The sequence below is a fragment of the Diceros bicornis genome, chromosome 24, assembly GCF_020826845.1.
Source record: "Diceros bicornis minor isolate mBicDic1 chromosome 24, mDicBic1.mat.cur, whole genome shotgun sequence".
Lineage (NCBI taxonomy): Eukaryota > Metazoa > Chordata > Mammalia > Perissodactyla > Rhinocerotidae > Diceros > Diceros bicornis.
The window spans coordinates 21,382,667-21,405,542 of record NC_080763.1 but is presented as its reverse complement, the minus strand read 5'-3'; the positions used below and the strand labels follow the sequence as shown (position 1 = coordinate 21,405,542).

Sequence of the window (22,876 nt, the reverse complement as noted above, 5' to 3'; positions counted from 1 at the left end):
GAATGAACAAAAGGCCAACTGATCTAAGGTAAAAGACCACTGAGGTCCCCAAAACTGAGTGTAGCCCAGTGGTTCTCAACCCCAAGAGAGATTTTGCCACCCAGGGGATATTTGGCAATGTCTGGAGACATTTTCTATTGTCATGACTTGGGAGAGAGTACTACTGGCATCTAGTGGGTAGATGGCCTAAATGCTGCTAAACATTCTACAACGCACAGGACAACCCCAAAGATATCGGGTCCAACATGTCAATAGTGCTGTGGTTGAGAAGCTCTGGTGTAGCCCAACCAACAGAAGAAACAGGAGTCCTATGGAGCTTCACTGTGTGGGATGAGGGTGCTGCAGCCCCCTCCATGGCACCAGGCCTAGAGGCAGGAGTAGAAGAATGAGGGGTGGGGGCAGTGCTAACAGCAACATGCCCGCAGAAAGGTGGACCACCTCTGGGGCTGTACAACCTCAGGTATGAGGGTTTGAGGACCAGGCCTGCCTGGAAAAGAGCCTTACCTGGACCATCTGATGTTCACACTTTCTCCTGCCACCACACACAGCAGCCTGGCTGTGTCACCCTCTGTCACTGTCACAGTAGAGGGCAGCCCGGTGATTGTCAGCTCCCCTGGGCCCAAGGAGGAGGCACTGTCAGCCACGACACAGATCCTGCCCCACCTGCCATCTGACCTCAAAGGCCATTGGCCCCACTCACCCTTCCACTCAGGACTGCCACCTTACCCAGAACTCTGAGCTTGACCCATCGCTGGTCTCGGTCCTGCCCACTGAAAGCAACACAGGCATAGAAGCCACCATCTTCCACAGCCACGTGGCTGATGACCAGAGAGCCATCGGGCTGCAGCTGGTGTCTAGGGACCAAGCATAGTCAGTTGGCTCCAGCCCTAGGGGGCCGGCGAGGGGCAGGGATGGGCAGGGTCTTCCTTTCCCTCGGGAAAGGCTGTCCAGTGGGGTCTGGCCAAAGGCCGGTCTGCCTTAGGCCCTGAGGTCCTCCACCTGCCAACACTCTCATTCAATTGAAAATGCCTGGCTTTTAAGCCTGGCAATAAAATCATTTCAATTTTTGTGATACAAGATAATTCTGGTTTAGGTTTCTAACTTTTGCCATATACTCATTTAGTGGGCTCAAATCCTGGTTCTGCCACTTAGGAGCTGTGTGGTGGTAAGCTTCTGTGTGTAAAATGAGGATAAAATAGCACCTACCTCAATGTGGCTCTTTTGCAGATTGTGTGATGGAGAACAAGCCTCATATTCACTGTGAGCTCAATAAATGTTAGCTATTATGATTACAGCCAGAAATGTGTCTGCCTCCATTTCCTCCCTCAGCCGGCCTGTTACTTCTGTCCACTAACTACACTCTGGAAAGGCCTGGAGACCCAAATCTTGGTCTGCCCAAGGAGCCCTGCACCCAGCAGCTCCATCTCAAGAGCCCCTGGAGTCCTGCTCAGGACTGACCGGGAGAGACACCTGGCAGCTCTCTCCCCCAATGGCCTCCACACGCTGGGGTGGGGTGGGAAGAGCTGAACAAACCTGGGAGAAGAGAGGGGCTGCCCATCTCTCTGCCACTCGATGGCTGGTGGGGGGAAGCCCTCAGCACGGCAGGTCAACCGGATCCGCTGGCCTGGATGGGCGTCCACCACCCCAGGCTGGTTCCGGTCCAGACGCAGCCTGCAGAACAAGCATCCCACAGCCATGAGGGAGTCCTTGACGCTGCCTTCCCGGCTCCCATCCGTGCCTGGGGACGACCTCTGCACAAGCCTCAGGTCATGGCCCCTTTCTCCCTCTGCAGCCAGATTCGGCTTCCATAACCGCCGCCCCCCCCCCCCCCCCCCCGCTTGTTCTGGTTAGGACACCATCACAACTACCTGGGGCAAAGTCTAAAAGCCACCTCTGGCTTTCTCACCTACCTTCTACCTCTCTCCATCCCCCCACCCAGTATCTCCAACTGTCTCTTCCCCGCCATGCACGTCTGCCACTAGGTCCTTCACTTGGGCACCCCCAGCCCTGTGCATCCCCCCTGTAAACTGTACCCTTCTTCCAGCCCGTCTCAGGCCCTCTAGCTCCCGGTGTCTTCCCTTCCTTCAGCCTCTGAGTCCTGGGCCCATGGACCTGCACCATTCCCCACTGCGTGGGGTCGGGGGGGAGGGCTCCCCTTCCTTCTCAAGAGGCCAAGCTCAGGGAGCCATGTTTTTCTAGTCCTCAGTTTGCAGAGCCCTGAGCAGGGCCAGCAAGCCTGGTCACAGCACACACTAGCATGGGGACACATTCACCTTCCCTCCTTTCACCCACTGAGACTTCCATCGGCCCTGGCCCTTGAGAGGGAGGGGAGGCTGAGAGCAGGATGGCATTGCTGCACTGTTACCTGGTCATGGACCGTGGATGTGAGGAGGAAACAGCCCCCAGGCCCCCAGCTTCCCTCCCTAGGCCAGAGTCCTGAGGACTGTGGCCCTGGGCTGGGTCCCTGGTCTGAGGGAAGTGCCTCGGCTCAGCCTCAGACAGCACGGCCATGTCACCCCCTGTCATGAGGCCAGGAGAAGCAAGAGGTGAGCTGTGGGGAAAAGGGGGTGGAGGGGAGGGTAGGCCATGAGGCCGGCAGCGGACATGTGGAGAAATGAGAGCCACAAGGGTTAAGACAGCCACCCCAGCCCAACTGGAGCATGGTCTCTACCACGAGGATGCCTTGGCCCAAGGAAGCACCCTAGCCCCTCCAGTGTGGGGGCACCCTGGCCCAGGCCCTCCCACCCTGGGGCCCATGGGAACCCATGGGGGTGGGCGGGACAGAGACCTGTGATTTGAAGCTGGATCTTCTGAGAGTCACCACCTGGCCTACTGCTGCCACAGCTGTAGGTGCCAGCATCCTCTGCCCGCAGAGGGCTGATGACCAGGGAGCCATCAGGCTGCAGCTTGTGCCTAAATGACAGGGTAGGGGCTTGAGCTCTGGGCTCCTTAGGCAACAATGAGTGCAGCCCCCAGTGCTCCTGCCAGAGACCATAGCCCCACACTCACCCTCCCATCCCAGGAGAGATCAAAGGGGCTGCCTCAGCAGGAGGATTGTTGCACACCTGTCAGAAGAGATGGGTCCCCCGTCTTTCTGCCACTGGGCCTGGGGGTCCAGGGAGGTGTCATCTGGGCAGAAGAGCCGTACCAACTGCCCCAGGGCTGCCTGCACCAAGGAGGGCTCTGAGCCTGCCAAGCTGATCCTAGAAAGGTGGGAGGTGAGGATCTGCCCTACCGGCAAGTGCCAGGACCAGGGACCACCACTTCATCAGTGTGCCCACTGGATAGCTTGGTGCCCATCCTGTGGCAGGCACTTGCCTGAGGGTCCCATGGGAGGCCAAGCTCTAGAAGCCCATGGACTCAGGAATCCGCCCTCCCCAACCTCCCCACCATACACCCAGGCTTTGCTACCTCAACCTGCTCCTGCAACAGCAGCAGGGTAGGCACAAAGCCCAGGGCATGGAGAGGCTGGGAGAGGCAGCACACACCAGACTCGTGTGGGAGCTAAACCACATGCCTGGCCTCCCTGGAATTTAAAGTTTTAGCTTGTTTATTTTGTTTTTAATCTTCCCAAATCTCTCATTAATAGGACACAGACCCAAGAGTAATAACGACTGGAACCCACAGCAAACCTATGGGATAATATCACCATTTTACAGATCAAGAAACTGAGGCTTGGAGAAGTTGGGTGACTTGCCAAAGGTCACAAAGCCTGTAAACTTTTCCAGCTACACAGGCCCAGGGTATACTGGTGAGATCTGATCGAGAATCCAGGTGCCACCATCTACTGGCCACCTGACCTCAAGTGAGTCTCACGTCTCTGAAGCCTGAGCTTCCCTATCATAGAATGAAGGTAACAAGGCCCTCCAGACAGGGCTGTTTGGAGGATTCAAGGTAAGGGATGGGGAGGGAGGGCTGGCTGACCTCAAAGTTTTAGTTCCAATAGGCTCAGCCCCTGGGCTGGGTGCCCTATTCTCCTACCTGGGGAAGGTGGGCCTCACCTGTAGGAGGAGCTGTGGGGGTGTTGCACTGGCCGCCCAGCATCTCCACCCAGTCCAGGGGCACTGAGCCCAAGCTCCTGGCCCCAGGGCCGTTCTCCAAAGGCCTGGGTGTGGTGGGCCTCCCCCCGACCAGGCTCTTGGTCTCGCCACCAGAGGCCACCAGAAGGCAAGGGCTTTCTCTGGACTGTGGCCCCCGTCCTGTGCTGGCTGGCCTCCTGCTGGCGTCCAGGACTGCTGCTGCCACCATCCCTGTGGGTGCTCTGGCCAGAGGCCCCAGGCTGGAGTCGGCGAGGCCCAAGTTGCAGCGTCCGGCAGCTGCTCATGCACTCCTCCTCCGAGGCAAAGTTATTGGCATTGCCGTGACAGCCACCATACCAGAAGCGGTTACACTGGCCCACGGAGGCGATGAAGTACCAGCGGGCGGCCCAGTCTGTGCAGGAGCCATGGGCACTGGGCAGCAGGCACTGCACGGGGTATGCTAAGGGGACAGGGAGGATCCATGTCACCAAAGTGCCCAGTAATAAAGCTTCAAATGCTGCCCAATGGAGCCCTGCTGAGAAGCACCCACCATCCCTTCAGCCTCAGAGACTTAGGAGCAAGGCCATTCCCAGTTTATGGAGCATGTCTACACCCCTGCCTGGGCCCCTGACCTGGCCCTGGGGGCAGAATCTGTTCACTGCCCAGACCTGCCCCAGGCGGGGGCCACAGCAGCCTCTGGAATCAGCCCTGTACACCTCCCCCAAGAGAACTAGAGCCCTCCAGGAGGTCAGGGCCAGGAGGTCCCTGGGCTTGCTTCCTCGTGCCCCACCCCCCCATGGAGTGCATGCACAGAGCAACCCAAAGGCTTGACCTTGACCCAACCCTGAGCTCCTGGGCCTGTGCAGATGCCCAGCGAGGGGCCTGCTCCTGTTCTCAGGGCACTGTGCCAGCCTCTGAACCCACCTCCAGCCCCCAGCCTGCCTGTTCTAACAGCCCTCCTCCCCAGCACAGCCTGTTCCACCTCTCCACATGCAGATGTAACCACAATGGCCCCTGCTTAAAGCCAATCCAGGTACCCAGCCTCCTGCAGACCCCGACCACCAGCTCCAGTCTGACTTTCAGCCTCCCTGTAATGGCCCCTGGCAGCTCCACCCATGTATCCCGTGGTCCAGCCTCAATGACCTCCCTCCAGGACTCATCCCAGGCAGAGTGGGGACACCCCTGCCCATCCCAGTACTGACCACTCCGCACCATCTCTCCCTCTGGAAGAGGCTGAGCCCCCAGGGGGCCGGATAGGCCTTCCTTTCTCATAGGATCCTCACCTACAACCCTCCCCAACTCCCATAAGCAGCCAGAGGCTTCGAGTGCAAACTGTTGGAAAAAGAACAATCTGGCACTGTTCTCTGGCCTGTCACCCAGTAGGTGATCAATAAACATTTGTGGAACAAATGAATGAATAACTGAGCTAATAGGAAGGTCTTTGCCTCAGGTTGGGGGGCACAGTGGGACCAGAGCCCACCCACCAGGAAGGATGAGTAGGGGCATCCACTCACCATAGCTGGGCTGACCCACACAGCCTTCCCCAAGGGGGCCAGCTGCCGAGGCCACGTTGTCATAGCAACAGCCAAACTGGGAGCCCCGGCACTCACCGGGCTCATTCTGCTGGGCCTGGGGCCGGTGGGCCCTGGGAGCCTGGGGAGGAAGCCCAGGGTTGGGAAGTTGGGAATAGGTCTGACTCTTGGGGGACTCTGGGCTGCCTGGGGGAGGATGGCAGGAAGAGGGAGGCACAGAATTATAAGCCCACAGGGCATAACCCCAGCCCAGGGAGATCAGAGGCCAAGAGAATGTCGGATGAGCCCCCAAGCCCCAGCCCAGGCCCATCTCTGAAGCCCTGAGCCCTCAAGAGGATGGCCCAGGCCAGTAGGCTTCAGGTACCTCTCTTCTCCAAAGCCAAAGCTGCAAAGAGCCTGGGTCACAGTGGCATTGAGCAGACCCAGGGCATTGGACTCCTGCCCCCTCACATGAACCAGATACTTACTGTGGAAGTCACTGCTCTCGACCCCAGCCTGTTCTTGGTGCTGTTACTGCCATAAGACCTTGTGCAGCCAGCCTGATGGGGCCCCTCAGCCACAGACACCCCATCAGGGCAGCACCCGTACCTAGACAGACATCACACAGCCTCCCCTCACCACGCGGCCCTGATCCCCACCCTTCCGGGGACCCTGAGCCGCCAGCATCCCAGGACCCAGGTGCTGAGCCTCCCTGAGCTGGGGGCTGACCAGGTGGCGTGTCCCTGTGTGCAGGGCATACCATTTGGAGTACCCTGGTCTCTGCCCACATCTAGTGACCACTTAGTGGCTACCAGGGAGGGTAACAGTGACACAGTAAGCAGAACTGTGCCCCTAACAATTGACAGATCCTCAATGCACACATCCCACCACAAAACCACGGAGGGGGAAGTTCACTTGAGCCTGCCCACATATCAGTTCCTAGGGAGTTTCTACAAAAGAGCAGCAGATGGGAGATGGGGCAGAAAAGGGTGTCAAAGGAGCCCACCACTTATTTCACCTCCAACAACCAGGTGTTGGGAAGGAAGGCGAAAGAAGGAATGTGTCGACGCATATTCTATGTGTGAAGCACCGTGTGATTCGTTTCATCCTCACAGTAACCCTAGCCAGTGGCTGTCATTGTTCTTAATTCTCAGCAGAGGAAGCCAAGATCAGAGAGAATCCAGACCCCCAAATAACTTGCCCCAAGCCACCCAGCACACAGCTGGGAAGTGGCTGAGCTGGGAATCACCCCCAGGCTGCTGGCCCCAAAGTCTGAGCCCTTAGCACCCCAGCCCCTGAGGGAGTGGGCACATGCTGGGACAAGTTCAGGGCAGGCCATGGAGAGGAGGAGAGCCACACGGAGGGCATCTGGGGAGCTCGGATGGCTCAGCCCCTCTCCAAGGCTGAAGCGGGTGGGATTATTAGGAATTGAAGAAAGTTGGTCGGCCTTTTCCAGCCTTGACGCTGGGTTCCCCGAGCCTGGTTTGGATCTGAGAGCTAGAATCATACCCTATGTGCCTTCTCAGAGCCTCAGGTTACACCTCAACAGGCTTCTGCAGAGAGAGCAGGGATTTCTACCCCCACTTGGCACATTAGGAAACTTGGCAAGAGGAAGCAGCAAGTCCTCAAGGTTGTACAATCAGCGCCCCGCCCCCCCCCCCCGCCCCCCGCCTTCCCTCTCTGAGCTGGTGAGGAGGACAAGGCTGTCTGGGCACCTACCTGCTCTGCTGACAAGAGGCCCCAGGGCAGCCTTGCCACTCTGGCCCAAGAGATGTGGTGTGGCCATCAGGGCAGCACCCGTAGGGGCTGTGTCTGCAGTCTCGGGGGCCTGAACCAGACCACAGGGGCTGCTGGTGTGAGGACTGCTGCAGAGAGGGTGCTGAGCCCAGGCCTGGCAGGTAGGGGTCTGGATCTCTTCTGGGATTACTCTGGGCTGAGGGTCTCTCCTGGGGTGCCCACCACTGGTTTCTAGATTCTAGAAAGAAGAGGAAACAAAAGAGAAGCTAATGTGTCCACCAGGCCCCTCCTCCTCCATCTGTGTCCACATCAGACCTGCTTCTCTCCATCCCCCCTACACCACTAGCCCCACCCTCAACCTCCATCTCCAGGCACCACCCACTAGGACACAAAGACAAGAGGGCCCTGGGTTGGGGGCTTCCACTGAGCTTCTCACCTGAGGTGGGGGCCTCCCAAGGGCCCAAAGACATCCAGGGGTCCCGGGGGCTGTTGTGCATGTCCTGCATGCTGGGGACTTCTGCAGGGATCCAGGGCAGTCGGGGAGGGGTGCAGAGAGGAGGAAGAGAGTGGGCCTGAGTGGTGGCCAGCCCTGACCAACATCTGCTCCCACCCCACTGCTCAGGCAGGGCCTGGGGAACCCAGGACAACAGAAGTGAAAATGAGCAGTACCTGTGATTTCATAAAACACCCTTCCCATGTTTCAGAAGTCTTTAATCACAGAGAAAATGCTAATGTTACATGTTTAGCAAAAAGAAAAGCCAGATATAAAATTAGCCTCTATGCTTGATCCCGATTACATCAAACAAAAAATGATACACAAATTTTTAATTAGACTGATGAAAAGACAAACAGTCCAATTAAAAAAATGGTCAAAGAACTTGAACAGATATTTCCCCAAAGAAGATAAACAAATGGCCAACAAACAAATGAAAAGATGCTCAACATCATTGGTCACTAAGAAAATGCAAGTCAAAGCCATAGTGAGGTACCACTTCACACCCACTAGGATGGCTCCAATCAAAAGACTGAAATAATAACAAGTGTTGATGAGCATGTGGACAAACTGGAACCCTCGTACATTGCTGGTGGGAATGTAAAATGGTGCAGTCACTGTGGAAACCGTTTGGCGGTTCCTCAAAAAGTCAAACATAGAATCACCATACGGCCAAGCAATTCCACTCCTAGGTACACACCCAAGAGAAACGAAAACATATGTCCACACAGAAACCTGTACATGAATGTTTACAGCAGTATTATTCATTATAGCCGGAAGGTGGAAACCCAAATGTCTATCAAGAGATGAATGGACAAAAAAATTGTGGTATATCCATATAACAGAATGTTATTCAGCCATAAAAAGGAATGAAGTGCTGATGCATGCTACAACTTGGATGAACCTCAAAAACATCCATAGACACAGAAAGCAGATCAGGTTCCCAGGGAAGGTGGTTAGTGTTAATGGGGAGTGACTCCTTAATGGAAACTTTGAAACTAGAGGAGGGCTGGTGGTTGTACAACATTGTGAATATACCAAATTGTACACTTCAAAATGGTTAGCTCTATGTTATGTGAATTTCATCTCAATAAAAAAGCTCCATAATACAAACAATTGGACTGATAGATGAAGGAATGAAAGAGTAGATAATGAAATTGCAAATATAACAAAATATCAATTGTAGAATTTAGATGGTGAGTACATGGCAGCTCAGGATACAGTTCTTCAATTTTTCTATATATTTAAAATTTTTCATCATCTTGTTGTCCAACTTGGTGAACTTACTAAAAATCATAAATTGTACCATTAGAATGGGTGAATTTTATGGTATATGATATTTAACCACCTCAAAGTTATTAAAAAGATTTTTGGGGCCAGCCCCATGGCGTAGTGGTTAAGTTCGGCAAACTCCGCTTCAGCCGCCCAGGTTTGGTTCCTGGGTGCAGACATACACCACTCATCAGCCGTGCTGTGGCAGCAACCCACATACAAAATAGAGGAAGATTGGCACAGATGTTAGCTCAGGGCTAATCTTCCTCAGCAAGGAAAGAAAAGACAAAAAAATTTCATCATAAAGTGTTTGAGATAAAAATGCAAAAGGCTGAGTAGAGAAAATTAGGACAACAGGATTTTTTTTTATGCTGCATAAAAGACGATTTGCAAGACACACCCCAAAATGCTCACAGTGAAAGTTTCTGAGTGCTTCATGTGTGGAGGTATGGGAGGGAGTTCTCTTCCTTCTATTTGTTTTCAAATTTTTCACCATAAGCGTATTACTATATAATGGAATGAAGTTAGAAAAAATAAGTGCAAATTCCATTCCCATATGGACTACATCTTGCCAGTCCCCAGGGAATATTAAACTATAATTATTTAGGGTTGGAAGACTACCAGATACTTGGTAAAATCTTTGTTTTCATTTTACTGCCTATCCCACTCAGGCCAAAACCTTGGATAAGGCTGATTCAAATTCTCTCCCCAGTTCTGTCATCTCCCAACATTCTCTGGGCCCTGAGTTCACAGTCCCCAACCAGCCTGGGAATTTCTGCCTGCTGTCCCTCTGTCACTTCAACTTGAAAGGCACCTTTCTGCCATGCCCATCCTGCCTCTGGCTTCCCTTCCTGGGACTCTTCCCTTCCATCTTCTTGGGCTTAACTCAGAGCCCCAGGCCCCCTCCCACATACCCTCTGGGCATCAGGCTCTGCTGGGCCAGAGCCTGTCCCTTCATTTCCATGGCTCTTTCTAGCACTTGGATTTCTGCAGCCCGCTCCCCACCAGGATCCTCCTCCCAACTGCCTCCACTTCCGTCTGACCCTCAGGCAGGTGCCAAATCTGTCTTCCTAAACAGCTTTCATGGTGTCTCCCTCCAAAACTTTCATTGGCTCCCCAGGGCCTATTACACAAATTTAATCGGAAGCCGGAGGCCCTCCAGCATCTGGCCCAACACTAAGAGCACCACCCCCAGACAGACCTCCTGTCTGCTGATAAGATCATCCCCACCCTGGGCCGAGGGCCAGTTCTGGGGACCCTACTGGCCTCAGAGCTATGAACACTTGAAATGTGGCCAGAGTGACTGAGAAACTGAGTTTTAAATTTTATTTAATTAGAATTAATTTTAAATTTAAAAACTGCCACTTGATTCATTTGTTGGAAAACGCTCCAGTATGTCTGGAACAACTGTATGTATGTGAATCTCCTTTCTCAACTGTACATTTTATGAACTCTAAATGTATGCCAGTGAAATTTTAGCATCTGAGCTGAGATGCACTGTAAACGTAAACTATACGTTGGATTTTGAAGATTTAATTAAAAAAAAAATCTTGTGGAAAAAAAGAATGTAAAATATCCCATCAGTAATTTTTGTCAATTATATGTTAAAAATATTTTATTAGGTTAAATAAAATATGTTATTATATGTAAATTCACTTGTTTCTTTTTACTTTTTTAAGGCAGTTCTTAGAAAATTCTAAATGACACATGTGGCTTGCATTCTACTTTGACTGACAAGCACTGCTCTAGAACCTAGGAGGAGGAGGACGCAGAAGTGGCCATGGTGAGTCCCCTGTGTCCACTCGGCCCACCCCTCAGGGAGCCTCCTCATCGGACCCCCAGCCCCTCCACCTGGGCAGACGCATTATGCGCTACAGCATTAGGTACCAAAAACACCAGAAATTCTAAATTCTCACCCATCACAGACTTCTGTGGAGCCCCCAGAAATCATGAGACTAGAAAATGTTCACACACCAAATGGCATTAAGGGGAAAAAGCAGATACAAAAGCACACACACACACACACAGCAAATACACTAAAGATGAATCCCACCAATGGATGAGGTCAAGGGCAATTTAAGTCTCTCTCTCTCTTCTACTTTTCTAATTTCTCTAAATTTTCCACAATGAACATACATTATTTTTATAATTATAAAAATAGCAATCAAGGTTTTTCCTTTTATAATTCAGCCTGGCCTGAAACTCTCTTTACGTTTCCTTCCTTTCTATTTATGTGAATCCTACCAGTCTCTGGGGCCGGCACAGGGCCACTTCTTCCAGGAAGGCGTCCAAGGCCCTGGGATACTGAGTGGCTCCAGGGAGCTGGACCCATGGGAGCCTGAGGATCCTCTGGCTCTTGCACCCCAAGGGCGAGGCTCAGGCTGAGGGACCCCAGGGGCCCCCTCATGGCCTCACCACCACTACTCCAGACCCTTTGCTTATCCAGCGCTGTGTGTTTGAGCACTGTGCGAGTGACTCACCATGAGCCTGGAAGTCACTCATCAACCCATTGTACAGAACGGCACACCGAGAATCAGAGGAGAAGCACTGCCCCGGGCCCCACGGTCGGTCAGCAACAGAGTGGAGATTTGAACCCAGGTTAGCTGGTGACTCCAGGCCACAGGCTCTTAGCCACCATGCCATGTGTCTTCACTGGAATCCTACCACTCCCCTTCATGGCTCACAGGCCCCCATCATCAGCACATCAGGGCCAAACACACCTCTCCGCAGTGTCAGAAGGCCACCCCCTCACCCACCACCTCCCCCAGCTCAGCCCCAACCCTCACCCTTCCTCCATATCACATCCTCACACCAAGTAAGTGCTGGCCTCAGTGCCCTTGCTCCTGCGGCCCCTCATGCCTAGGACTCCTTCTTTTGCAGTGGGCATTGGGGTGAGGGGAAGGGCAAAGACAGAGGCAGAAGCAGCACGTGAGGACAGTCTTTCCTGGACCACCTCCCTCCTCTGCACTCACTCAGTCATTCAACAAACATTTACTGAGTGCCTACTGCGTGCTAACTAAGCTCTGTGGCAGTATAAACAGGAATAAGGAAGTCAGGGACTCAGCCCTCAAGAAGCTTATAGCTAGTAGAAGTCATATACAACCACTGCAGTACAAGGAAAGCAACCGGAGGGTGACAGTGGTTACAATGAGCCATGGGGGGTAGGGGAAGGGATGCTGCCTCTGACGGAGGAAACAGGGCTGGCTCGTGAGGTTGCAGAGAGTTGGACTCTTTGGGTGGCAAAGGCTTCGGTAGACAGAGATGCAAGAGAAGAGCGGTCCCAGTGCTCACACATTACAGGCAAACACCCAGAGGCAGGAGGTGCTGGTGAGGTTTGTAGTGCAGAAGAGGTCAGGCCAGGCTCCGCCCTGCCCCTCCTGTCCTTACCCGGAGGAAGATGGCAGGGCTGCGTGTTACAGGGCTCCACATCCGCAGGTTGGGACAGCTGCAGGCTTCTGCAGCGGCCAGGCGGCCCAATGGCACAGACGACCTGGCGCCTGCGCATGCCGGAGCTGCAGCTCTTGGAGCACTGGGCCCGCGGGATGGGGATGGAGGAGAGAAATGCATGCATAAGGAGAGAGGTGCCGAGGCTGGTGGTGAGGGAGGGCGCCCACAAGGGCTGGGGTGGGGAGGCGCCTGGTAACGCACGTCAGACCCAAGGATGGGACATGGGCATCCACCTGTCAGAGACCTGAGGGATCAGGATTGGCAGCAGGTCTGGGGGGGTAGCAATTACTCACGAGACCCCAGGCGCCTATTCGCCAAGCCTGGTCATCAAGGGGGGCACAGTCGTCATGCACACAGGGCTCAGTGAGTGGGGGCCGGTCCTCCAAGGAGCACGCTGTGGCATGGAGCAGAGACCCTTCGTCACCTCGGCAAGTGACGCTCCGCCTCCGGACCCCAGCACCGCAGCTGACAGAGCACTGTAAAGACAAGGCTGTCAGCAGGAGCTTGTCCTTGCCCAGAGGCTCCATGCCAGGTCGACAGCTGGAGGCCCACCAGCCTGGCATGAAGCATGGACAGCACCCTACTGCCCATGTCCAGCTCCCAGGCCCAGAGAGGCTGAGTCACTCTCTTGAGGTCACACAGCCTGAACCATGGCTGCTGACACCAGGCTGAGGAGCGTTTTCCACATCCCCTCTTTTGCAACTTGATCACATGTAGGTGCTGGAAACAGTTACCAGCAGCCCCAGGCAGTGCCAGCTCCTCCCTCGCCCCCATACAATGCGCCTGGCTTCTTCTTCATGCCAAGGTCAAGCCTTTCCCACCCTGCCTGGGATCCTCAAGGAGAAAGAGCACCAGAGGAGGAGTCCAAGCACCTGCTCCTAGTTCCCAAGACGACCTAGCAGGTCACTCTACTCCCAGGATCTGTCTCCAGAGCAGAGGACAAGCACCCAGCCCTACCCCGCCACTGCCCCAGGCCCAAGACCCAGCTCCTGATCTCCGCCCCATCCTGTCTGGACAGGGGCCTCACCTCTCCCCAGGGCTCCATGCTCCAGGCTGCACAGCGCTGCAGGTTGCAAGCCTGTGTGGTAGGGGGCTTCCCAGGCAGGCCTGCACACTCAGCCTCCTTGGCAGCCTCCTGGATGCCAGCCCCATTGGACGAGACGCAGTAGACAGAACGGGACTGGGAGCCGCCTCCGCAGGAGGCTGAGCAGGGCGCCCAGGGCCCTGTCTTCCAGCTGGCAGGGAGCAGGAATCTGTGAGGCTGGCCCAGGAGCAGGGGCTGGAGCCCAGGCCCGAGGGGGCACCAGCTCTCACATACCGGAGTGGGCTGGAGACCCCCCCCAACCCATCCTCTGAACATCTGGGCCTGTGCAGGTGGCAAAGAACTCTGAACATCTGGGCCTGTGCAGGTGAGGGACAAAGAGCTCTCAACATCTGGGCCTGTGTGGGTAGAGGGACAAAGAGCTCTGAACATCTGGGCCTGTGCAGGTGAGGGACAAAGAGCTCTCAACATCTGGGCCTGTGTGGGTAGAGGGACAAAGAGCTCTGAACATCTGGGCCTGTGCAGGTGAGGGACAAAGAGCTCTCAACATCTGGGCCTGTGTGGGTAGAGGGACAAAGAGCTCTGAACATCTGGGCCTGTGCAGGTGAGGGACAGAGAGTTCTGAACATCTGGGCCTGTGCAGGTAAGGGGCGAAGAGCTCTGCACAAAGGCCAAGACTCGGGCCCTGCTCGCTATCTCCCATCACCGTGTGCTGGTCCCTGCAACACGGAGCCTGACGGCCTCCCTCTCAGCTTTCCTGTCCTCACCTGCATCCTCCTTTCTCCTTCTCACCAGGTGCCCTATCACCCCCAGCCAGACTCCATCACCTCCAGGTCTGACCTTAGCTGGGGCATCTCCCAGAGCGGCCATGCTCACCCATGTGTGGAGTGGCCCTGCCTGGCCCTGGGGCACAGGGACCCGGAGGAAAGGGCAGCCCCCATGGCACCGTGCAAAGCCAAGCCCACCACCATCCCGCGAGACCAGCTGCCACCTAGGCCAGGAGGGTAGAAGGACTGCACCAGCCCTGCAGGGAGCCTGTAGCCTGCAGATTCCCTTTTCCCGCACACATGCTGGGCCCCAGCAAGGCGCCACACTCTGGGCTCATACAGGTAAGACGTCTTTTGTGCACGAACAAAGGCATTGCCAATGCCCACAGGCCCTTTGGCCCAATCCCTGGCCCACAGCTTGGCCTCTGCCAAGCCAAGCTCCCTGCCGGCTCAGACAGACAGGGCGTCCAGTACCTTCCCCAGCCCTCCTGCCACCAGCCTGGACAGTCTGGTCACTGTGTGGGCACACGAGGGTGGACAGTATAGCCCTTGGCCTCACGCTCAGGGCCCACCCTTGCCTCCTCGCCACTCCAGCCACAGCTGTGGGGAGCCCTGGGCCACCCAACCTCTTTGCTCCACACCTAAGGCAGCCTAGGGACCTTGCCCCCTTCCCACCCAAATGCTTGGGCCCTGGCCTGGGTGGAGGGGGCTGGCAAAGGCCTCACCGCTTGGTCTGCGGGCAGGGCTGAGGGCTGCAGGGACGGTGGTCGGCTGGCCGCGGCTGGTGCTGGCACATGTGGTCAGGGTAGGCCTCATTGTCAATGGTGCAGAACACCAGGCGGGACTGGTGACCTGCAGAGGCCAGGCCACCACAGGCAGCCAGTCAGTGAACATTCACCAGACATACTCTGGGCCCCCCACCATCTGGACACGTCCCAAGTGTCATCTTGATTAAGTCTCAAATGATTTGAGGAAACTGATGCTGGGAGAGTTTTAGCTGTGAGTGATGCAGCCCTGCTCTGACACCGGGTCACTGGCTCTAGGCCTGGCCTCCGCTGCCAATAGAGTACCGACTCCTGTGAAATGCCCCGGCCTCCGGAAAGCCCCCTCTGCTTCTCTTAGCTTAGGTGGGAGCCCTTCACAGAGTTCCCCGACCCCTGAGTTTCCCCAAGGTGACCCCCATGACACGCAGCTGTCTCACCCGCTAGTCCACCTCCCCCTAGGGCTGGAGCCTTGAGAAAGCTCCAGCCACCCCAGGTCCCCTCACCTCCGCCACAGTCGGCGCTGCAGTCGTTCCAGGAGCCGTGACTCCAGCTGAAGCCGGGCCGCGGGGCGCCCAGAGGCAGGTGATACTCGTAGCGCACGCCAGGGTTGGGCTCCTGGCTGATGAGCTGCGCAGGAAGGGCCAGGTGGGGCCTGCTCGCCTCGGCCCACGGCCTCCTGGGGCCCAGGCGCCCCCCACTGGCCCCAGAGGCCGTCTCCCGGCCGCCGCGCTCACCTCGATGACCAGGGGCTCCGAGGTGGGGCCGCGTGCGTGCAGCCGCTCCGGCGCCAGGTCCCCTTCGGCGCCGCGCTCGTAGTGCAGGAGGGTGCTGGCCACCGGCAGGGCCCGAGCGCCCTCGACGGTCCAGTGCCCGTTGAGGTAGTACTGCCCGCGGACGTTCCTCACCGCTGTCGGAGGGAGCCCCAGTCAGCGGCAGGGGCAGGACCCGCAGCCCGGCCGCACCCCGAACTCGCCCCTGCCCAACTGTGCTCTCACCCAGGAAATTCCTGCTGGCGGCCGCCTCCTCGATGCGGATGCTAGTGGCCCCCACGGGAACTATGACGATCTGGTTGTAGCCTGAGGGGCAGAGAAACTCTGGGACCACCCAAGCCACAGGAAGGAGCTGGCCCTGAGGATGCTAAGTGCCCAGCAGCACAGATGGGGTCAGGGAAGGGCAAGTAGGACACAGGCAGGGCTGGCTGCCTGGGGAAGAGTGTTCCTGGAGGAGGAAACAGCTTTACACAGGCCAGAGGGGTGGGCAGGCTTGGGCACCCAAACTGACTGAGAGGGGGAGGGGACAGATGGGGACAATGGGGGAAGGGCTGAGGAGGGCATCCAGGTGGCAGCAGTAAGAGATGAGACTGGATAAGTGGGTCCTAACCAGCATAGTCCATGGGCTCCTGTGAAAGTGTTTGGCCTCCACCCTGAGGCATGAGCTGAGTGCCAGATCAGACCCTCTCAGTGGCATGAGGGTGATGCAGCCAGAGCGGAAGACAGGCAAGGAAGGGACAAGCAACAGACCCTTGTGTCAACTGCCTGTGGACCCCCGGAGGACCCCACCTCTGCTGAGGTCATTGGCATCAAAGGTGCCTGTGATGGGGTAGCAGGTCGTGCCGTCACCCCCACACTGCAGACACTTGTCCTCCTGCTTTGACGAGTCTAGGTTGTGGTCACAGCCGACAACCTGCCAGGCAGACATGGGCGACAGACAGGAGAGACTAGAGGGAGTCCCTGACACACTGGGACTCGAACCCTGGTGGACCAGCCAGGTCAGGTCAGGGAGGAGCAGTAACTGTTCATTAGCCGTGAATAGTAAACCTTGATCTGAGTAAACCTTGGATCTGGCCTGTGCCTGACAGGCCAACTCTTTTGCCCCCTCAGCACCCATTTCCCCTTCTCTGGCAACAACACCTGATTTTCCTTTGGGGGCCACCTCTCTCCCACAGCACTTGGATAGAGCTCCCCAACAGTGGGTTTGGGCATATCAGTGGGTTGTACACCTTGCTCAAAGAGAGTGGTCCAGGGGGAGCCCCAAGCCAAGTCAGAGGTGACCCCAGGTTTATGGAACTCCTGGGAATGGGGTGCCCTTTCCCAGGGAGTTGCCTGGCTGGGACGGCTGATGCCTGGAGCTGCTGGTGGCCATCTTCACACGTCACAGGAAGAAGCTGCCTGATCCAATGCTGACCCGGAGGAGAGGAGAGCCAAGAGGCCAGGAGAGAGACATTTCCAGCAGCATCATTCAGGCACCCGCAGCCAGCCAGCCAGCCCAGACTTCAATGGCCTTTTTTTTTTTGCTTAAGTCAGTTTTAGTCAGGTTTCTGTAACTTGCCACCCAGGGGGTTGCCCTTATTGTGGGGCTAGAGTTTTCAAAGGGCAAAGATAAGAGGGTCATAGGGCATCTGTGATGTAAGGCACCTTAGAAGCTGGTCTTGAGACAACATCAAGCTCATGAGAGCCACTGGCCCTGCTGGTGTGGGACAGGGAGACACCCTGCATAAGCCCCAAGCCAGCTCCCAGGTGGGTGGGGGGACAACTCACCCGGCAGCTGCCATCCACACAGATGTCCCGTTTGCCAGGCTCACAGGGCGTCCCGTCTACCACGGCCTCCCTGTGCTTGTAGTAGAAGTTCTCCCCCTCAGGAATGCAGTTCAGTTCACACTTGTTTGGGGCTGGGGCAGGCAAAAGGGGGCAAGTTAGATCCCCAGAGAGGGTCAGCCTATCCTAGCAACGGTGAAGCGTGGGCAGGGGCCAGAAGCATACGAATGGCTGGGGGAGAGCCCTTGCAGCAGCCCCCCAAGCAGCTCAGAATCCTGCCCCATGTCAGGGAGACTGGACGTTCTCCACGAAACTGCTGCATCTCTGGGGATCAAGATGAAGAAAAATCCCAAAATAAGGAAAAAGCTAGACACTTGAAGAGGTCTATCTCAGCATTATTTATAATAGCCCGAGTGTTAATCATCTACTCTTTAAATTATCTATCAATAGATTATTATACATGTTGACTATGCTGTTAAAAATGATTATGAAGACCGTATAGTTATGTGGGAAGATAACAAAATGCAAAATGGAACTATGTAATAATTACAAATATGTAAACATAGAGAGAAAATGTGAAAAAGGCTAGAATGAAATGCTAGCAGTGATGCCATGAAAGAGGCGGGGTTAAGGTCATTTTTTTCTTGTTTTAATTTTTATCTAAATATTATACACAAATTGTTTAAACAGCCCAGAAGTGCTAACAGTGTTGTAATAATCTCCACAACAAAGAAGACATTCCTCTACTACTCTTTTTAATGCTTCCTCCATGTTCCAATTTTTCTGTAATAAGGATATACTTAAATTATTTTCAACATATGCTCACCTCAGGATCCAGGAGGACGTATGAATGCCACAGGGCCCCACTGGGGCCACCCCCTCTGCCAAGACCCCCTCCCCACCGCACAGCACACACAGGCTATAAATGCTCATTGATTTGGAATCCAGAGTGCCAGAGTTTCCAGGAGTCATTTGCTGGGAGCAGGGAAAACTAACACTCAGAAGGATAATCCTAAGGTACCTTCTGACTCATCTAAAACGTTTTAATTACATACAAGTGAGTGTTTCTTTCTTGAACTGTATTGCTCTAAAAACTAACGACATACACCCTCCTCAAAGTCGCCCAGAGCATGCCCCCGGCCCCAGAGACCCTGAGTACAGGGCCCTCGCTCTGCGGAGCCCCTGCAGCCGATCCTGCCGTTTGCGCAAACCTGGCGGGCCCCTTCCCCGCGCCCCCTCCCCGCGCCTCCGCGCAACGGAGCAACGCTGAGGGGCGCAGGCCAAACAAAACGGGGCTCCAATGGCATAGACACGGCCATGGCTTTGTTTGAAATGTATACAGACTGATAAAAGGACGGAAAGACCAAAAAATCACCCCCAGTGTTGTGTTGCCACGGGCACGTGCTGGAGGCACTGGTGATTTTTTTTTTTTAACGTATTTGGCAGAGTGTCTACAGTATGGTAATAAGAATTGTGAGATGAAAAATCAGTGTATAAAAGAGATTCCAAAGCGATGGGGACCAGGGTAGCGAAAGCAGCGTGTCCGCTTACCCCGGTGGTAGGGCAGCCACCTGTACCGCCTGCCCTGGAACTCGCGGCCGTCGAACTCTGCGCACTGCTCAGCCCTGAAGTCCCGGGCGCCCTCGGGGCAGCTCTGCGGGGCGGAGGGGTAGGAGAGTGGGGAGTGGGTCCACCACTGGGGTCTCCCTACCCAGTCAGGGTCCCGTTCCCCTCCTCCCAGCACTGGCTGAGTTCCTGGAGGCAGAGAGTGGGCCCCCAGGGCTGCCGTGCACCCCCCTCCAGGTGCGGGGACTTTGGGCTGCCCAGGGGAGCCTCTCCCTGCAGGTGCCGGGTGAGGAAGGGGCAGGAGCGCCCCCAGGCCGGGCTAACCGAGGGGCCTGGGTGGGGGTGGCTGGAGCCAGGGGAGGGCGCCCTGGGGCTGGATGTTGGGGCTCCTGGAAGCTGGTACCCCGTCCCCATGGGCTTTACCTCCGTGCGGCAAGTGCGGTGGCTGCGGGCCGGGCCCACACAGCTGGAGCCCCCATCTCTCCTGCAAGACAAGAGCACGGAGAAGACCCGAACCCCCACGACCCAACCGCCCCGACCCTCCTGGGCTCTCCCGCAGGCCCCCCAGCTTCTGTGGGGCTCCTGTGGGCAAAGTGGGGCCAGAAGGGCACATCAGTTCCCTCCGGTAGGTGCGGTGAGCCCCATGTTATACTTGGGAGAAATGAGACTCAGAATCCTAACTATCTAGGGCCGGCCCGTGGCTTAGCGGTTAAGTGCGCGGGCTCCGCTGCTGGCGGCCCGGGTTGGGATTCCGGGTGCGCACCGACGCACCGCTTCTCCGGCCATGCTGATGCCGCGTCCCACATGCAGCAGCTAGAAGGATGTGCAACTATGACATACAACTATCAACTGGGGCTTTGGGGGGGAAAAATAAATAAATAAAATCTTTAAAAAAAAAAATCCTAACTATCCAGCAGTTTGTCCAACTTGGGGCTGCTCTACCTCTGAAAGCAAATTTCCAGAGAAGACCCAAACTCTGCCCTTGGAGATAAAGACACAATATATATCCACCTGGTAAGGTTATTCTGCCATTTAAGGAGTAAATGAGTGTAAGGTGCTTAGAATAATAGCTCATCTCTCTTCCTCTTCACAGGTTCTCAGGAACAGTGAGTTAAACCAACTAGCAGGCAAGGTGCCATCGCCCCTCCTTTTGTGCCCACCTCCCTATAGCACCTGTCAGAGTGCAGGGCACACAGTCGGTGCTTAATAAGTCACTTGAAGTGGGAAACATCTATGCTTGACAAAGTGGCTGCGGGTAGGGAAACCGCACAGGTTTGGCATTGTTGAAGATTATTAATTAGTTCAACAAGAATTTACGGCACCTGCCACATGCCAGGCTCTGCATTAGGAGCTAGAGACCCAGGGGTGGATGAAGCAGGCGTGGCTCCAGCTCGTCCGAAATGAGGCAGATTGTGGAAATCAGAGTATACGTATGTGGGAAATAACTTGATTTCAAATACTCCATCCATGCTGTGCCCAGAATGAATCTATTGTGTGGTGGGCTCTGGCCGTGGGGCCCGGTGCTGGCCCTGGACACCTAGTCCAGGACCCAGCAGACTCCCTTACAGCCTCTTTTAATGAGTAGGCCCATTCCAGCCTCCCTTACCTCTGGGAGTAGCAGGGGCGCTCCTGGAAGCTGACGCCCCCTCCGCAGGTCCGGCTGCAGGGGCTCCAGCTGCCCCAGGGGCCCCAGGTGTCACTCCGCCACCTCACCTGGGGGGCCTGGAGGAGAAGACAGGCTCAGGAGCGGGAGTCAGCACTCAGAGTCCCCCCAGGGCACTCAGAGGCTCACTCGAGGGCCCCCTGCCTAAAAGGAGCCTGGGATTCTCTCTGCTAGAGCCAACCCTTCAGGACTTGGCAATACCGCCAGGCACCCTGAACATAGTCATTTACAGAACTGGCCAGCTTTCACCATAAGCAGCTGAGAGCCAAGCCTGGAGGACGAAAGCGGGGAGGCAGCCAGGAAAAGTCTGGAATTTCAGGGGCCACCTGGGGGTGGAACCCTACAGCCAGAGGCAGTGCAAGGGCTCAGGCATATGTGGGTTGCCACTGATGTAGGGACTCTAAAAGAAAAAGGAAGCAACATAGGACAGAGGCACAGCAGATGATGAGGGGTCAGATGAGGGGGTCCCACTCTGCTCCTCGCTTAGGAGCTATGTGACTCGGGGCCAATCACCTAACCTCGCTCAGCCGTGGTTCTCTCATCTGTCAAAGTAGCCACCACCAGCAGCTCCTATTTGCCAGGCACAGTGGGGAAACCACCAAGCTGGGGGCAGAGAATTTCTCCCCTGACAATGATATCCCCCAGCCTATGCAGAGTCTGGTCTGAGAATCGAGATGTCTGCAAACATTCCCCTGCCTGGGAGCCCGTGGATCAGCAGAGTGCGCCCTTCCAGGAGGGAGATATAAAAGGCAGGAAGGTAGGTAGGGCTCCATCTGCCCAGGGAATGTCGCCCACGGGCAGTGCTATGCTTCACTAGGGTCTAGAGTGGAGAAGCCACACCAGAAGAACTTAATCTAATCCTCTGTATGTGTGTGGTGGGCCGGGGGTTCCTGACAATCTGTGGAATCCCAGGAATCCCCCAGTATCCATCCTCCTCTTCTCCCATTGTGAGAGAACCCTTGACTCTTAGCTGGGTACCTGGGTGCCTTCCCCAAAATTCATTTCCCAGACTTCTTGCAGCTGTCTGTGGCTACATCACTAAGTTCTCATCAATGAGATATGTTGGGCAGCAGCATCTAGTAATCTCCTTAAGAGATAGCTTGCCTGTGCATTTGTCCTTCTTCTTCTTCCTCCTGTACTCCTTCCTGCAGGCTGGAAAGTGGATGTGATGGCTAGAGCTGGAGCATCCTTCTAGACTATGAGATAACTTGGGAATAGAGGCTTCAACAGTGAGGCCAAGATAGAATGACCCTAGAGCCTGGAAGACTTTGTGAGACTGAACGTCCCTGGACTTCGGATCTCTAGGTGTTTATGTGAGAGAGGGATCAAGGCTCTCTTGTTGAAGGACTGTTATTTGGGACTCTGTAACAGGAATATAATCCTAATGGATAGAGTTTCTCACCAGAAAGATCTGACACTCTGCACGGCATCAGAACTCCACACGCTACACACATGTCATCTCATTTAATCATCAGAACAACCTGACAGACCCAGTGCATGGATAAGAAAAGTGAGGTGGAGAGAGAGGGAGCCACAGGAACAAGTGGACACAACAGCAGGTCAGCTTCACCCCGGGCCTCTGCTCTCACGCTGGGCTATGTTCCCACCTGCCTCACTGGGGCGATCAAATGAGACACTAGATGAGTCCTAACGCTAGAGGAGCTGGACAGCTGTTCGGCTTGACTTTGCAGTTTTGCCAGGAGGCGGAGGGTGCACTGGAAATATGTCCTGTTGCTGGCAAGGGACTTTATGTTAGGGCATCACCACATAAGAATCTGTAGGAAAAACATCACTCCCATTTTCCAGAGAAAGAACTCAAGTCCTAATGTGGAAAAGCAAGATCATCCTCCTGCTGTGAGCCTCCTGTACCCTCACAGGGTCTCAGGTGAGGATGGAGGCTTATGCCCCCATAGGTTACTCAGAGCTCATTTCTAACACCCCTGGTGCCAGGCAGCTAGTACCCTTGTTTTATAATAGAGCCAGAACCCTGACTTGGAACAAAGCCAGCTAAATTTGCTGAACCACACACAAAACCAAGAGGGAAGGGCCTGCCAGACCAAA

General features: G+C 55.3%; 1 protein-coding gene across 1 annotated transcript in view; it reads right to left on the bottom strand.

Moving 5' to 3' along the window:
* Positions 1–22,876, bottom strand: part of PAPLN (papilin, proteoglycan like sulfated glycoprotein) — a 41,565-nt gene that overhangs the window by 6,296 nt on the left and 12,393 nt on the right. The window contains exons 2-24 of the mRNA XM_058566874.1: positions 20,759–20,874; positions 19,576–19,636; positions 19,138–19,240; positions 17,590–17,720; positions 16,612–16,735; positions 16,048–16,128; positions 15,787–15,959; positions 15,556–15,679; positions 15,014–15,140; positions 13,507–13,714; positions 12,773–12,955; positions 12,420–12,561; positions 7,704–7,784; positions 7,250–7,505; positions 6,019–6,139; positions 5,534–5,672; positions 4,002–4,479; positions 3,066–3,203; positions 2,789–2,913; positions 2,366–2,519; positions 1,534–1,671; positions 727–854; positions 505–613 (exon numbers count right to left, since the gene is read on the bottom strand). Of these exons, the coding sequence (XP_058422857.1) occupies positions 505–613; positions 727–854; positions 1,534–1,671; positions 2,366–2,519; positions 2,789–2,913; positions 3,066–3,203; positions 4,002–4,479; positions 5,534–5,672; positions 6,019–6,139; positions 7,250–7,505; positions 7,704–7,784; positions 12,420–12,561; positions 12,773–12,955; positions 13,507–13,714; positions 15,014–15,140; positions 15,556–15,679; positions 15,787–15,959; positions 16,048–16,128; positions 16,612–16,735; positions 17,590–17,720; positions 19,138–19,240; positions 19,576–19,636; positions 20,759–20,874 (3,440 nt within the window). The remainder of the gene's footprint in view (positions 1–504; positions 614–726; positions 855–1,533; positions 1,672–2,365; positions 2,520–2,788; positions 2,914–3,065; positions 3,204–4,001; positions 4,480–5,533; positions 5,673–6,018; positions 6,140–7,249; positions 7,506–7,703; positions 7,785–12,419; positions 12,562–12,772; positions 12,956–13,506; positions 13,715–15,013; positions 15,141–15,555; positions 15,680–15,786; positions 15,960–16,047; positions 16,129–16,611; positions 16,736–17,589; positions 17,721–19,137; positions 19,241–19,575; positions 19,637–20,758; positions 20,875–22,876) is intronic.